This window comes from Rhinopithecus bieti, unplaced genomic scaffold, assembly GCF_001698545.2.
Source record: "Rhinopithecus bieti isolate Rb0 unplaced genomic scaffold, ASM169854v2 scaffold_34317, whole genome shotgun sequence".
Lineage (NCBI taxonomy): Eukaryota > Metazoa > Chordata > Mammalia > Primates > Cercopithecidae > Rhinopithecus > Rhinopithecus bieti.
The window spans coordinates 277,054-293,870 of NW_016814779.1; the positions used below are offsets into that span (position 1 = coordinate 277,054).

The window sequence follows — 16,817 nt, forward strand, 5'->3', positions numbered from 1 at the left end:
CACAACATGTATTTAATTCTGTTACAATTCAAAAAAGATAGAATTCATAGTGAATTAAAGAAAATTAAATTTCCTGATACAGATTTAAGAAATAAAACATTATCTTTGGAAAAATAATGTTGCTGCTTACAGTTTCTATTTTAAGAGGAAATTAATTTTAAAAATACGTATGCATTAATGCCATTGAAAAGGTAAGAGATAAAACAAACATTTTATGAGCAATGGTTTCATAAAACTGTTGTGAAATGTATTAATATAGAATCTTGTTTCAAATCAGCTAGATTATAAATATCAGATTTCCAAATGCTGCATTATATACAATGAATACTTTTTCATTTCTTAAGAAGACACATTGTTAAAACCAATTGATCAAACAGCTTAGCATTATAGGGACCAATTTTAAAACCATGTACTCTAAGTAAATGATAGAAAACAATTCACTTATAAACTTCTAAAACCTGTTAGGGATAAATGTAGCTTTTGATATTAAAGTAAAGTTTGCCTCACGACTTTTGTTTAGAAAATTTCTACATGAGGAAAAAAACCTAATCTTCATTATTGGAGCAACAGAGGGCTAAATTTAAACCAATTCACCTAAGCAAATCACACTGTAGGTTCTTGAACTAAAGAAAATATTTTCACCAATCTCTAAATGTTTACTATTTAAACATACAGTTCTTACTTGGACAAAAGAAAATTTTAATGAGAAAAGATTTATAAATTATATCTGACTGAGAGTTGTTATATAGAGAACTTACTATTTTGTCTGCCAAATAAACTGTTGAGTAGTCAAAATATGTGTGATTTAAATACCATAGTATCAAACCTAATACCATAAGTATTTTGAGAAAAATAATTGAGACGTGGTACTTATTATGAGCTTCTCCTCTTTTCCCATTTTATAAACTAGGAAATTGGGTGACCTCATGTTTTCAAATGTACTTATAAAAGATTTAAATATACACATACACTAGACAATGACTATTGGGAAACAGCATAAATGAGAAAATGTGGTTTAGAATATTATAGGTAGCTGTAGCTACAGTTTATTGTGTACAAGCTTAGTAGTAAATCTAGATTTTTAAAGCTTGAAACATATAATTTAGGGGCCACTTTTGAGAAAAGATTACAAAAATATCTTACTATTGCAAAGGTTGCTCAAAAAGAAATGGCATGTGGATACATTGCTAGGGTCCTCTTCTGCAGTCTTTGGAAGGATCCTGGGCAAGAGAGCTTAAGCTTCATTAGCATCATGGTACGTTGCTTATGCTGATTTCATAAATTTAAAGTGCATGACTTGAGAGCTTCTTTACCTAGATGGAATAACTTTTTGCATTATGGTACTATGATTTAATTATAGATTCTTTCCCTTTTAACAACTGACATTAGTTAGCAAACAACTCGTGAAGAGTTTACCTTAAAATCAGTCCATTTAAAATTTGGGGATCCCATGCCTCATTGCCTCAAAACTCATCTCTAAATTACCAATGCAACTTTGGTAAATCCTCAGATCTGGGTGGATGTTGAGGGAAGATTAGAATCTAAAGAAAAGTGAGGCTGGGTGTGGTGGCTCATGCCTATAATCCCAGCACTTTGGGAGGCCAAGGTGGGTGGATCACCTGAGGTTGGGAGTTTGAGACCAGCCTGACCAACATAGAGAAACCCTGTCTCTACTAAACATACAAAATTAGCCAGGTATAGGAGTGCATGCCTGTAATCCCAACTACTCAGGAGGCTGAGGCAGAAGGATCACTTGAACCCGGGAGGTGGAGGTCGCAGTGAGTCGAGATCACGCCATTGCACTCCAGCCTGGGCAACAAGAGCAAAACTCTGTTTCAACAGAAATAAAGAAAGAAAAAGAAAGAAAGAAAGAGAAAGAAAGAAAGAGAGAGAGAGAGAGAGAGGGAGGGAGGGAGGGAGGGAAAGAAAGAGAGAGAAAGAAAGAAAGAAAGAGAGAGAGAAAGAAAAGAAAGAAAGAAAGAAAGAAAGAAAGAAAGAAAGAAAGAAAGAAAGAAAGAAAGAAAGAAAGAAAGAAAGAAAGAGAGAAAAGAAGGAAGGAAGGAAGGAAGGAAGGAAAATTGAATGGCAGATTGGAATCTGAAGAGGCTGTTAGGATTAGGATACAAGAGCACATCTATATGATTTGCTGTGTGAACTTTCTAAAGACTTAAGTTTTCCCTACTTTTTCTTAGTTATACTTTGTAATGATTGGACTATTTTCAGTGCATTCTCTGGGTTTTCCTTATAAAGTATTTTTACCTATTTAATTTTGTCACCTTTAAACCTGTACACTTCCTTCATTTCCAGTCTTTCTCTCAATCCCTCACCCCACCCTTACTTTTCAGTCAATTTTTATTAATCATCTTCCAGTTCTTTTTTGTTCTTACCTTTCATCCGCCTTTTTAACTTCTGACCCTTTAGTTTTCTGTTGGGTTCATAAATGCCATTACCTATCACCCTTATCAACATTGTACATCTCTTCAAACCTCACCATTAACTTATGTTTGCTTTATCTTCTTGACTAAGCCAATTATCAGTTATTGTACTCATATAAATCTGACAGAGGAGTATGTAAAAAATATTTCTTGAAGATTCAAAACTAACAGTTTTGTTGCTTTTAGGTCACTTAAAATTCTAAATACACTTGAAAGGCAAATTAAAGAGGTTCTGACTTTTTTTTTGGCTAATACTAATTTCCGTTTTGGTTTTATCTAACAACAGTTATCAAAAAATATTATTATACATACTCTGAAGAGCAATATCCTACAAAAGGAATTAAGTCAACAATTTAAATTGGACATGCCCCAATGCCCAGTGTTGCCAGAACTCTGCAAAACATAAACAGAGAAATACTTATCAAAAAGGAAAGTATAAGAGGGATAACACTCTCCATTTTAGGAGAGTTGAACCATTTTAGGCTTTTTCTCCTGTTGAAAGAGGTAAGAAATAGTTTGGAGGAATAAAAGGCCCATTCTTTCCTGTGCTTTATCATTTCCAAGTCATAGTCAAAAATTGATTTATTATATGGCCGGTAAAGTGAGGTAAGAAAAAAGGTGAATAACATAATAGTTTGGAAAACTTTGGAATTTAAGAAAGGTTATCTTCCTACAAATATTTCATAGTTATTTTAACCAGAAGACATCTTAATAAAGTCCACAAAACTTGGATTTTGGTAAATTTAGACTTCAAATCTGCATTATATTTGCTATGTTGGGTTGAACTTACAGTCAGCTTCTATCTGCTGTCACACAATGCTTACTTTTAAGAATTGCTCTGAGGATTAGATAAGACAACATGTATTTCCTTTATGCCATATGTGGAATTTGATAGGTGTCATAAAAAGAAGGCCTCCTGACCAAAATATTTTTCCTAACCAGAAAGCCAGTATTTGAACCTGCTATAGAGTCCCCAATTAAAATGCAGAAGAGATAGAGATAAGAGGGAATCCCAGCCTTCATCCCCTTCAAGGTTTTTCCTGACTCTCTTTGCCTTCTGTATCTCACACCTCAGTTTCTGCCTGACTTGGTGCTTGGACACAGCTTGGTTTTGTGTATACACATTTAGATCCTTTCATACTTCCTTCTTCTGCCTCTTCTTGATTCCTATGAAAATCCTTGTCCCTTTTCTTTGAAGGTTTGACAGATTATGTGACTTCACTACCCAAAACTCTATGACAGCGTCCCACCTCACTCAAACTCCCCAAATCTTCCTGCCACCCATAGGTACCTCCTTGACCTCATCTCCTTCACTGTGTCTTTTACTTACTGATTTTCCAGCTCTTTGGTCTCCCTGCTGTTTGCTCTTCCTTCATTACACCTGCAGGAGCCCTCCTCCGGGCCTTTGCACTTGCTGTTTCCTCTGTGAGGGGGGTGCCCTTCCCACAGATATCCATGTGGCTCACCGAAAACCTTTGTCCAAAATGTCACCTTTCCACAGAGGTTTTTCTCTCAGCACCTCCATTCCCTTTCCTGCTTCAGTTTTCTTCATGAGCACTTCTAACATACTATATAACTTGCTTATGTACTCATTCTTTTTAACTGCCCTTCTCCATCGCATTTAAATGTAAACTCCACGAGGGTAGAAACTTTGTCTCCTGACCGGGTGTGGTGGCTCACACCTGTAATCCCAGCACTTTGGGAGGGTGAAGTGGGCAGATTGCTTGAGCTCAGGAGTTCAAGACCAGCCTGGTCAACAAGGCAAAACCCTATCTCTACAAAACATAAAAATTAACTGGACTTAGTGGCATGAGTCTGTGGTCCCAACTACTCAGAAGACTGAGATGGGAGGATCACTTGAGCCTGGAGATGAAGGTTGCAGTGAGCCGAGATCACACAACTGCACTCTAGCCTGGGTGACAGAGTGAGACCCTGTCTCGAAAAAAAAAAAAAAAAAAAAAAGTAAAGAAAACAAGAAGAAACTTTCTCTGCCTTTCTCTGCTTGTTAACTGGTGTAGTCCCAGAGCCTTAAAAAGTACTTACTGTTCAACAGGTACTCACTATATTCTAGTTGAATGAATGAATAAATTTCTAGCTCACTACCTAGGAATGGAAAAGAATGCAACCTAAAGTTTTAGAGATATATAGTATAGGTAAGAGCATAATCTTTACAGACAGACAGCCTGGATTAAAATCATGTCTCCAGCCAGACGTGCATCTATAATCCCAGCACTTTGGGAGGCCCAGATGGGTGGATTACCTGAGGTCAGGAGTTTGAGACCAGCCTGGCTAACATTGTGAAACCCCGTCTCTACTAAAAATACAAAAATTAGCTGGGTATGGTGGCACATGCCTTGTAACTTGTAATCCCAGCTACCCAGGAGGCTAGGCTGAGGCAGGAGAATTGCTTGAGCCCAGTAGGTGGAGGTTGCAGTGAACCGAAATCGTGCCACTGCGCTCCAATCTGGCTGACAGAGCAAGACTCTGTCTCAAAAAAAAAAGAAAAAAGAAAAAAGAAAAAAAAATCATATCTCTATGATGAATGACCTTAGGTAAATTATATTGTTTCTGTGTCCCCTCAGTCTCTTCATCTATAAAATGAGACTAATAATAGTGCCTACCTCATTAGATTTTTGTGAGGATTAAATAAGTTAATACACATAACATGCAGATGATGGATTTTTGACCACTATTTCCTCTGGGCAAGTATGTGCTGTAATAGATAGAGGAGACAGTGAACAGATTGTTACTGTGTACATGGATAGGGCCTTTTCAGAAATTTTCTTGATTTTTTGGCATTGCAAAGTAGTTTTTGCTATCACCTTTCTCGACTGCTTTGCTTTGGTCTAGTCACCCCAAACCCCTTTCCTGTACCTCTCCCCATATGTATATTTCCTGAGAGAAAAAAAGATTATGGTTGCCTATTATAGTAAACCGGGCAATGAAACCCCATTAGCATTGAGGAATAAGGTAAACTGAAGTCTTTTTTAACTATCTCCTGAGAGCCATAGATAGAAAATACACAAAAGAAAAAAACTTTATGTGACCATACATTTTAAGTCATCTCTGGGAAAAGACTTGCTCCTTGACATTTCTTTTGGCTAGATAAACTGAATTGGATACTGTGTGAACTCATTGATATATCAGTTTTCTTGGATCACAGTACAGATTTGTATACTATTTGATCTTTTTAAATTAAGCCATGCCAAATTTAAGCCTGTACTAAGATTTCATATAGTAAGACATTATTTTATTAGGGCACAGCTAATTTAAAGTTACATATGTGCAACCCTGAAATGTACCTTTGTACTAAAAGTTTGCTAATTACATTAATAGAGTAAATTGCACTGAAGAGATGTTTCTTAAATATCAAAAATATCCAAATTAAAGAACTTCCTTCTAACTGCTAAAATTACTTTGGAATTGATCTGCTTGCATTTAAATAATATGTTAATTACAGATGGCTCATATTACATTTATAAACCAATTCTTGGTGGGTCATCTACTTGAAATCATATTCATATAATTAAGAGAAATACAATGACATTTAAACAAAAAAACAAAATATCTATAGTTCAACCATGGCACTATCTGATAATTGATTAGGAATACAAACTAAAGTTCTCTGAAATGGGAGCTTCTTTGTTTGTTTTTGTTTGTTTATCTATATTTTACAAGTCAAAGATTTCAGCAGACGAAGTAGAACCATGTTTCAATCAGTGAATATTTGCCAAGCTTCCTGAGCCCCACTGTGGTAGAGAGATGCACTGATGGTGAGACAGCATGTTCCCTTACAATGAAAACTTGATTTGTGTCATTATCTTTATACAGGTCACACAACTGGTCTCTCATTAAATAATGACCGGCTATACAAGCTCACGTACTCTACTGAGGTTCTTCTTGATCGGGGCAAAGGAAAACTGCAAGACAGCGTGGGCTACCGCATTTCCTCCAACGTGGATGTGGCCTTATTGTGGAGGAATCCTGATGGTGATGATGACCAACTGATCCAAATCACGGTGGGCATTTTCTACCAGATAAATGCAAAGATTAGATGTCAGAAGTTTTTGAGAAGTCTACCATTTGACAGCACTTGTTTTGGGTTCTTGGTTATACATCCATTTAGTTTGTTATCTATCTCTAACATAAGCAATTCTACGTATTTAAAGATTTTGCTGATAAAAAGTGAACTGATCTTTCCAAATTGTTGAAACAGACAACAGAAGGTATATACTGGTAAACAACCAGAGTATGGTGTTCAATTCTATAGATCACGTTAACAGGGACATTATACTAGAGTCTTTTCAAAATGTTCTCGGAGAGAAGGGTCAATAATCCATTTTGTATGGAAAACGATTTAGACCCCTCTAACTCAAGAGGAGATCAGTTAGGAGGTTCCTGCATTCCTTGATACAACAGGTAGAATTACTGAAGAAAGAGTAAACCTAGTCTGTGTTCTTCCTGAGGAAGGAACCAAGTACTCCCCCGAATAACAGTGTTTGGTCAGTTAAAATGGTTTAGATGTATGTGTTGAAGAGGGAGGCCAAATTAGATGGTCTCTGGGGACTTTTCCAATGGTAATATGTGGTGATTCCCTTATTTGCTTCTCAAGAACCTAAAGATAATAGATTCCTTGAGTAAAGTCAGTTATTATTCTGCATCTGGTGTGAAACAGGCACACAGGACAAAGTATTTGGAACAAGTAGTATTTGGAACAAAGTATTTGGAACAAGTAGTTGCTGGTGTCCTTTATAATGAGGTGTCATAGCAATACATTTACAAGTGATATTTGCTTCTTTGGATGTCTCTAATTGCTGTTGTGTTTTCCAAGTTGGATCAAAGCATCATCATCCATCTCTCCGAGCCATTTCTCAATGTAACAGTAAACTATTCTCCAGAAAACATTATATTCCTCCTTATTCAGTAATTCGGCTTTATTTTTATTTATACAGATGAGGTAGAAGGGGACGGGGGTCCTTTTCAACAAGTGGTAAAGAAAGTGAAGTGATCAGGCAGACAGAAACCACACAAAACAAATGAAGAGTGGCAACGATAGCAAAGAATCACATTCAAGTCACAGTTATTTTAAGCCTAAAGTCACAGAGTTCTTTAAGTATTGCTATTTTTGCCTTATTAAAAAACCTAGTTTTTAAATACCTTCTCCATTCTTTTAAAGTGAGTGGCAAGGTCCTGTAAATCATGAACTGAAAAATGACAGAAGAAATTGTGGCCAACTCTGTTTCTTTACTATTTTATTTGCAGAGAGACTCTGATGAAGACAGACATAGGAAGTTTTTTTAAAACAGGTTTCTTTCTGTTACTCCAGATGAAGGATGTAAATGTTGAAAATGTGAATCAGCAGAGAGGAGAGAAGAGCATCTTCAAAGGAAAAAGTCCACCTAAAATCATGGGAAAGGAAAACTTGGAAGCTCTGCAAAGACCTATGCTCCTTCATCTAATCCATGGAAAGGTAAAGGGGCATTTAGGTTCCACATCTTCTCCAACTTCATATTTTTCTTCCCTTCAGCAGACATTATTTTGAGGTAATCACATTATAACTACTTTTATGGTAAATGGAATTTCTTCAAGAACTAAAGAACAGAGGTTGTAAATTAAATGTTTCCAAACTAAATCAATGCCCTGAGTTCCCTTACATTTACTAGCCAGTTTGTTTCCTATTTTTCTGAAAATCTTTATAGTAGAATCAAGTATTTATTTATTGATGAAAGACATTATTAAAAGGTAATTTTCTTATCAAATTATAAGGGATTACAAACATAATGTAACAAAGGAAGTCATCAAAGCATGATTGGATAAATTCAGGAAAGGAGACAAATTATGAGACTGAAATGATCCAACTTAGATTAGTAATATTGATTTGTTATGAGATTATCAATATTTGGCTAAAGTACAAGGTTAAAGCTTTTAAAAGGGTGTGAGAAGTCTAAAGTAGAGTTTTTTAAAGCCTTTAGAAATTATTTTAAAACTATGACATGGAAAAGCATTTTGTATATTAAAATAATGATTGAACGCTTTATAATATCTATTTGAAATTCTATTTTAAAAATTCTGTAAGTGTGTATTACTTATGGCTTGAGTCTAGTCACTTAAAATGGTCTTAATAAATTTGGAATTGAGAAACAATTGTGATCAGTTAATTATTAGGCATTACATATGTGTGTTTATGAAAATTACAGATAGTGTGCTGACATACATAAAAATGTGTCTAAAGATGAGAGCTCAGTTTTAGGAACAAAAGCAGGAAAACAGAAAGGGAACATTAGAGTTATAACTCCATACATCTCTAAAATTTCACTTTCTAAATTCAAAATAAAGATAAACTGATCTTTATATACTGATAAAGTAATTATTTATTTTCAACTAAAGTATTTGAAAACAAATACTTTGGACATTTCATATATGTATATTGCTAATCATGATGCACATTTTTGTATGAAGTTCTAAAAAGGAGCTCACAAGAAGAAATCTTATATTTTCACCTCTCCTACAACCAAATATGAATCACTATCTTTAAGAATGCTTTCTCGGCCGGGCGCGGTGGCTCAAGCCTGTAATCCCAGCTCTTTGGGAGGGAGACGGCGGATGCACGAGTAGGAGATCGAGACCATCCTGGCTACGGTCGAACGCCACCACGTCTATCCTATAAAATACAAAAAACTAGCCGAGCGACCATGAGCGCGCGCGCTCTGTATGTCCCAGCACTCGGCGAGGCTGAGGCAGGCAAATGGCGGAAACACCGGGAGGGCGGAGCTTCTGCGAGTGGAGCTGAGATCCGGCCACTACACTCCAGCCCTGCCGGCGGCAGAGCGAGACTCCGTCTCAAAAAAAAAAAAAAAAAAAAAAAAAAAAAAGAATGCTTTCTCTTCCTTCTCCACTTGTCAAAATACTTCCCATGTTTGTGACTGCTCACATGCCATTTCTGTCATAAAGTTCACACCCTTCCAGTCAGCTGGAAATAACCATCACTCTTTAGAATACTCTTAGCACTTTGCAGCTCACTCATGACCCTTATCACTTTCTTTTGGTCATTCGTGTTCATTGCTAGATTATGGATCTTGGATAGAAAAAAATCCAATTCCTCTTTGTATTTCAGCCTCTCCCCTCACATCCATGCCCTTCCACTCCCTCCTTCCCCAAAGCACCCAGAATCATGCCTTGCACTGCATGTTTTTATGAAGCTTTCTCCAACATCTTTCCAAACCCCTGGGCCTATTTCTATCAAAGCATTTATCACAGTGTATTGTCATTCTCTTTTTATGTCTTGGCTCTCCACATTCAGAGTAAGTTTCTCATGGGCAGAGTTGTATCTTTGTCTATTCAGCACCTTGCTCATAGGGAGGACTGAATATAGATGCTTCTAAAATAAAGGATAAACAAATAAGATTATATGGGGCTCAACTGAATTGAACTTTGATAAAGGTTTTACTTATTGTTTACTTAATAATAGCTAAGACGAACTAAGCACTTACTGTGTGCTAGGTGCTGACTAAAGGCATTACACGAATTGTCTCTTTTATTCTTGTAATGGCCCTGAGCAGTAAGGGCTGCCTTATCAACCTCTTGTGATAGTTGAGGAACCAAAGTTAAGAAAAGTTAAGAAATATGCCTATGGTCATACAACTGGCAGGCAGTGGAGTTGGGATTTGAAATAGGGTCTATGCTCAAACTCCTATGTCTACTGTCTTCCAGCTGGAAAGTATTTGGAGAAATGCCTGCTTCTTTGGTTGACTTGTAGTATTCCTTATTTACATCATGAGATCAGTTGACTTATTTGATTTTCTTATGGCTCAACTTTGTTAACAACATGAAATATTGTTATTTTCTTTTCTGAGCTTCCAGTGTGGCAAGACACTTGAGTTCATAGATATTATTTGCATTTATAATCTTAATGACAACCAATCATTTTATAGCTCCTTTGGTAGCAGCTGAGTACAAAGTCTTCTGCTACACACATGAAAGGACTCAGTACCCTCACCGTTCAAAGGCTAGGATGGAACTGCCACATCATTATTTTAGTAACGCAATGGGCCAATTCTAGAGGAGCTATGATTTGCGATGATTTACTGTAACCACAGGTTAAAGTACATCATTATATCTTTCAAATATATAATAAAGTATTGGAAAAAACTTAACAATGAAGACTAAGAAGCCAACAGGAAGTTTTGGCCATATCACTATCAGAAAGATCATTACTTAAATTATCATTTCAGTGTACTATGAGAGAAATTATGGACAGGCAGAGTAAACTGCAGATGGGCTACTTTCTTAGAGAGCATTTTCTACCATAGGCTCAAATTAAGTTGTGCTCCCTGAAGTTTCTGTGGTTTCAAGGATGCTTATGAGCATGTAACTTTTGTCCTTCCAGACCTCCCCCTCTCTCCCTTTCCCATATGAGGGTCTCATGTTTGCATTTTAAAAGAGAGTCCATTAAAATACTTAGATACATATTCATTGCACATCTTTTTTCTATGCCCACTCATCTTCCCTACATAAGTGGGGATGACTCTAGTTTTGTCTACATATCATCAAGTTGGAAATGTGACAGTAATCTGATTAAGTTGATTAACGCTGATGAGTGAAAGATGCCTCAAGTTATACTATGGATTCTTTTTTTGGCCTGAAAGGCTAATCCAATTAACTGGATAATTACCAGATTTCCATTTCTGGTTTTGGCTTTGTGTTGATTAAACTAACCACGTGGCTACTGAGTTGGACCTTTATTTTGTATTGTTTCCAGGCATTGATTTGCTCTCTAAATCAGCATGGCTCTTGTGCACACACTGAACTGCCACAAGAAATGTGACACCTTGAAAGTCCTTCTGAAATTTGTTATATATTCCTTTACTTGTTTGTTCTCCAATGTGTCATTTCCTAGCTGTGCTCTGTCTTAGATAGATATCAAATATAAAATTACTAACCTTTGTTTGCTGGGATTCTTTTTATTATTTTGTTTGGCCACTTAATGGAATTTAGTCTCCTCTTATTTTTAAAAGATATGTAAAGGAAGGTGTGGAGAAAGGCATCATCTTCCTAAGAAAAAAACAATATGAATGATGACTACCTATTTCAAGAGGAAATTGGCCCCTCATATTTGGCTGGAAGAGGCACTGCACCGCCTTCCCAGCCATTTTACCCAGTCTCCCTCTAGGTGTGGTTTCCTTGGATTAAAGACTTCGTTTGTAACCAGGTCGTACCTGCTGCTGCTCTTTGGAAGCTCTGAGTACTGTGAATTTAGATAAGAGCCCTGTGCTGTTGGATGTTCAGAACTAATTTCAATGCTGAATGAAGTAATCAACTTTATGGCCTGAGTATAATAAAACTTACTCAGTTCCTGTTGTGAAATAATACATTTACGATTATTGCTGTGATGGCCATGTGGCTTGAACTGCAAAATTCTGACTTCATACTATTATTTTTTAAATGATTACAAGGCAGCTCAATTCTAACAGTTTTGACATTTAGCTGGTATGGATACCAGTACTATCTTCACTTTGGATCTCATCAGTCTGCACTAAAGAAAAAGAATTTAGGCCCTAGAAGTAGCAGTCATATAAAAGAAAAGAGATGTGTTCATTTTCTAGTTCTGGGGAAGCAATAAAACTAATAGAAAGGATGAAAAACACTTTTTTCTTTGTGTCTCACAGTTTATATCTATCATTCAGCCTGCCAGAAGGGAAAAAAAGGCTCTAACACCATTTTCTAAGGGATCCAGAGGTCAAGATCAAAACTTGGTCCATAGCAGTGGGTCAGTAACAGATAAGCACTTAATCTTATGCATAGTCCAAAGATTAAATCCAAGAACTTGGTTTCCTTACCTTCTAGGTAAAACTTTAAAAATAGTTCAGGTACGTTTTGTAGCCTGGAAGGAAAGTGACACAGTGGTGACAATGCTGATATTTTTCCCACTTAGGAGATCTTGCTTTCTAAAGTGTTTATGGTTCATACCAAAAAGACATGGGCCATATAGACATGTGTGTATTGCCACTGACTGAACACTTTCTGACTATTTTGGGGTAATCTAGTTATGAACTTCTAATAGTCATGATATCTGGAGATACACTTCCAAATATTTGAAAAGGAAATTACATTGTGATTATTAAAGGAAGGAGATACAGTTTACAAAATAGAACTTCAGAAACTCAGGCTTGGGTCTGAGATATTGCCAGTGATTTGTTTGAGAATATGATACTGTGAATTTTCAGACACTGAGGTCATTATTCCAGTTTCTTTCTAAGTTCTAAGTTGGACAAACACTATTCCAACACTTATAGGTTAGTCCAGTCTAATGACTAAAACTGATTGCCAGATAAAGTACCTAGTAAATCCATCACTAGGCAGAGTATATGTAGGAAGTAAAAATAGAGATTTGAGACACTTGTTTGGATAATTCAGGAAAAGTATTCTCTTCTTCTAAGGCACAAGAGAGTCTTTATGTAGGCTAAATTACTGAGCTTGGTATTATTTGGATTCATTGCATAGTTATTGAGCTTTATGTTTTACTTTAGAAGCTATGGTTGGTTTTAAAGAGTACTAGGAAGGCATTCAGGATATTTCTGGTAGAAATACTCGGCTGTAATTATCATAGACCTTGGGAATTTTTACAGGGAACACATATCTATCCTCCTTTTCTAAATTGTGTGATGTGTATCAAGTCTACAGGATGAAAACCAACAAGCTGCTTTCCATTAAATTCGCTTCGTACTTTTATCCTTGTTTCTTAAACATTAAATTATCAAAATGGCAAAAGATACTGTTATCATCTCTGTGCCTATAGATATCAAAGATGATAAAACAAAGCTAAGTGGCTTACTATTCCTGCCAAATCATAGTCACCCTCCTCATTTCAACCTCCTTTCTCTGCCTTCTAATGGGAACCTCAAAGCAGTGCCCTTCTGATGGGAACCTATGCAGCAGTAGCAATCTCAACCTCAAATTTCCCAGCCTTCTGTATGTGTGTATATATATGTGTGTATAAATAGGTATACATTTACCCAATACCAATATAAATGCTCTGGAGGGTAAAGAACATTGCCCCTGTGAAATGTTGACCATGGGTATTATGGCCACGCCTGGGGCCTTGAGATAGCCCATAGAGGCTGTGCCATCTCAGGAATCTCAAAGGTAGTGATTGCCATTTTCGGCCAAGAACTTTTTTATTTGCTGTTATTTTAAACTTTAGTTATGTTTTGTTTCAAGTACCGTTACAGGTAGAGAACATGCTGACATGTTCAAACAATGTCCATTTCTCTTCCCTTGGGCCACCCTTGTTTTCATGAGGCTCCCAGCTTATATCAGTGCTCTTGCCCAATGCTGTGCCCATCATGCAAGAGCCTTCATTATCAATCTCTCCCTAAACTTCATATTCTGATGGTCTCAGAGATTTTAAATAGCTTCTTTTCACAAAAAGGAAATTCCAGATTTGGAGTGTCAGATCTCTTTCTCCCAGGATTAATACAGGTAAGCATCTGACCTTGCCTGACACTTATTTAACTAAGTCTGATAAATGATGCATTTTTGCTTCATTTGTGTTCTGTTCCCCTCTCCCCAACAGGTCAAAGAGTTCTACTCATATCAAAATGAGCCAGTGGCCATCGAAAATATCAAAAGAGGCCTGGCTAGCCTATTTCAGACACAGTTAAGCTCTGGAACCACCAATGAGGTACTAACAAATATTATTAAGGATTCAGCATCTCAATAAGTTTGTAAGGATTTCTACTTATACAATTTCAGTACTACTAAGGTAATGCTCAGAAAAGGTGAGTTGTGTAGTGAAGTCTTGTTTACCTAGAGAATTAGAATTATTTATACTAAAGGAACGTAGTGGGGATCATTCCAGTGGTTCCCAGACGTCACTGTGCACCACTGTACCATGGAGGGGCTTGTTACAAATATAGATTCCCTATATTCATCCCAGAGATTCTGATTCAGTAGATCAGGGAGGACCTGAATATCTGTATTTTGTTTGTTTGTTTTTTGAGATGGAGTCTCACTCTGTGGCCCAGGCTGGAGTGCAATGGTGCAATCTCGGCTCACTGCAACCTCTGCCTCCCAGGTTCAAGTGATTCTCCTGCCTCAACTTCCCAAGCAGCTGGGATTACAGGCATGCACCACCATGCCCAGCTTGTATTTTTAGTAGAGACGGGGTTTCACCATGTTGGCCAGGCTGATCTTGAACTCCTGACCTCAGATGATCTGCCCGCCTTGGCCTCCCAAAGTGCTGAGATTACAGGCATGAGCCACCATGCTTGGCCAAATATCTGTATTTTAACAGTCTTTGTGGATTATTTGGATGCATTGTCAAGGTGGGGAACCACTCATCTGTACCAACACTGTTCATTTTGCAAAAGAAGAAACTAGAGAAGTTAGGTGGAGCTTCTAGTATCATACCTGGAGTCAAGACTGGAGTCCAAGTTTCTTAGACTGAATTCAACCAGCCCATGAGTGAGTGAAAAATCTGATGGTAGGATTGCACCAAAAAAATGTTGGTTAGCTTCCTAGAAAAGAGACCTCTGCTTCTGTGATGCTGGCAGAGGCCCCAGGAGAAAGCTCAGAGAAGCTAGACAGAATCTGTACTGGGATACATTTGCCTAAATTCAAACTAATGATGTGTAACTAATGATGATTTGAGTTAGTCCCACAGGATTTTAAGAATTTCTAATCATATTCAGCTAGTTGAAGTTACACACACACACACATCTCACACACACACACACCACACACACACCACACACACACACACACCCCACACACACATGCACAGAGAATCTAGATACAGCATTAACAATCAACTCCCTTGCCACAGAATTACCCATTTATCAGAAGTTTCAATTGTTACCAGGCCATTTATCTAATTCTGATTGGATTTAGAGAGAAGTAGGAAATCCAACATTATTCCTGAAAAAAAAGAGAAGGCGCTAGTAAGACTCAACCAAAGAGAATGGGAAGGAATCAGCAAGCTACCGGAAACCTTGTTCCTGTCTTTGTATCTTATCATCCTGGGGGAGAAAAAAAAGTCCCCTGTGGCATATTAGAGACCTCAGTTTTCAAGCCACTTCTCATTAGAACTCAATTGGCCCACAAGGAATCTCAAACATTATGCCCTTGCCTTTCTTTTTAGGTAGATATCTCTGGAAATTGTAAAGTGACCTACCAGGCTCATCAAGGCAAAGTGATCAAAATTAAGGCCTTGGATTCATGCAAAATAGCGAGGTCTGGATTTACAACCCCAAATCAGGTATGATAGATATCACTTTCTTTGAGGCATTCAAATAATTACATTTTGTAGAGATTAATTTAATGTAATATAAAAATAAAGTAGAAATAGAATTTTGAAACATTTATAATTTTTACTTTAGGCTGTAAATTCATATATATGAAATGAATAGGCCCATTTCAATAAGTTGTAGGTTTTAATAATGAGGGATGGGTGTAATGAGGAAGTTGTTTTGTAGACCGAAAGATACTTTGCTATTTGACTTGATTTGATAATTTAAAAGATGATTACTTGTTATAAAGATGGCTATTTATTTATTTAGGTCTTGGGTGTCAGTTCAAAAGCTACATCTGTCACCACCTATAAGATAGAAGACAGCTTTGTTATAGCTGTGCTTGCTGAAGAAACACATGCTTTTGGACTGAATTTCCTACAAACCATTACAGGGAAAATAGTATCAAAGTAAGATAATGCTAAAATTTTTATTTTCTTTGCTATTCTTTGTTATATTATTATACTTGATTTGTAAATAGATCTGTGTGTGTGTGTGTGTGTGTGTGTGTATGTGTGTAGTCATGCGTTGCTTAACAATGGGAATAAGTTCTGAGAAATGCATTGTTAGGCAATTTCATCATTGTGCAAACATCATAGAGTATACATACACAAACCTAGATGGCATAGCCTACACCACATTATATGGTATAGCCTATTGTTCCTAGGCTACGAACCTGTATAGCATATTGCTGTACTGCATACTGTAGGCAATTAAACACAATGGTAAGTTTTTACGTTTCTAAACATAGAAAAAGTCAGTAAAAAAATGCAGTATAAAAGATACTATGTAGGTGTACCTTTATTCATAAAAGGTACATAAATGAAATTTGCAGGGCTGAAAGTTGCTCTGGATGAATCACCAAATGAGCACTGAGTGAATATCATAGACTAGGACATCACTGTACACTACTGTAGACTTTATAAACACTGCACACTTATGTTACACTGAATTTCTAAAAAACCTTTTCCCTCTATCATAAATTAACCTTAGCTTACTGTAACATTTTACTTTAAAACTTTTAATTTTGTTAACTTTTGAGCTGCTCTGTAATAACATAGTTTAAAACACTTTGTACAGATGTACAAAATATTTT

The 16,817-nt window shown here is 36.7% G+C and overlaps 1 protein-coding gene across 3 annotated transcripts in view; it reads left to right on the top strand.

Annotated features, from left to right (window-relative positions):
* Positions 1–16,817, top strand: part of MTTP (microsomal triglyceride transfer protein) — a 68,511-nt gene that overhangs the window by 14,218 nt on the left and 37,476 nt on the right. For all 3 annotated transcript variants that reach the window (XM_017852355.1, XM_017852356.1, XM_017852357.1), the window contains 5 exons: positions 6,267–6,454; positions 7,762–7,905; positions 14,008–14,115; positions 15,574–15,690; positions 15,992–16,131. In XM_017852355.1, coding sequence (XP_017707844.1) covers positions 6,267–6,454; positions 7,762–7,905; positions 14,008–14,115; positions 15,574–15,690; positions 15,992–16,131 — 697 coding nt within the window. The remainder of the gene's footprint in view (positions 1–6,266; positions 6,455–7,761; positions 7,906–14,007; positions 14,116–15,573; positions 15,691–15,991; positions 16,132–16,817) is intronic.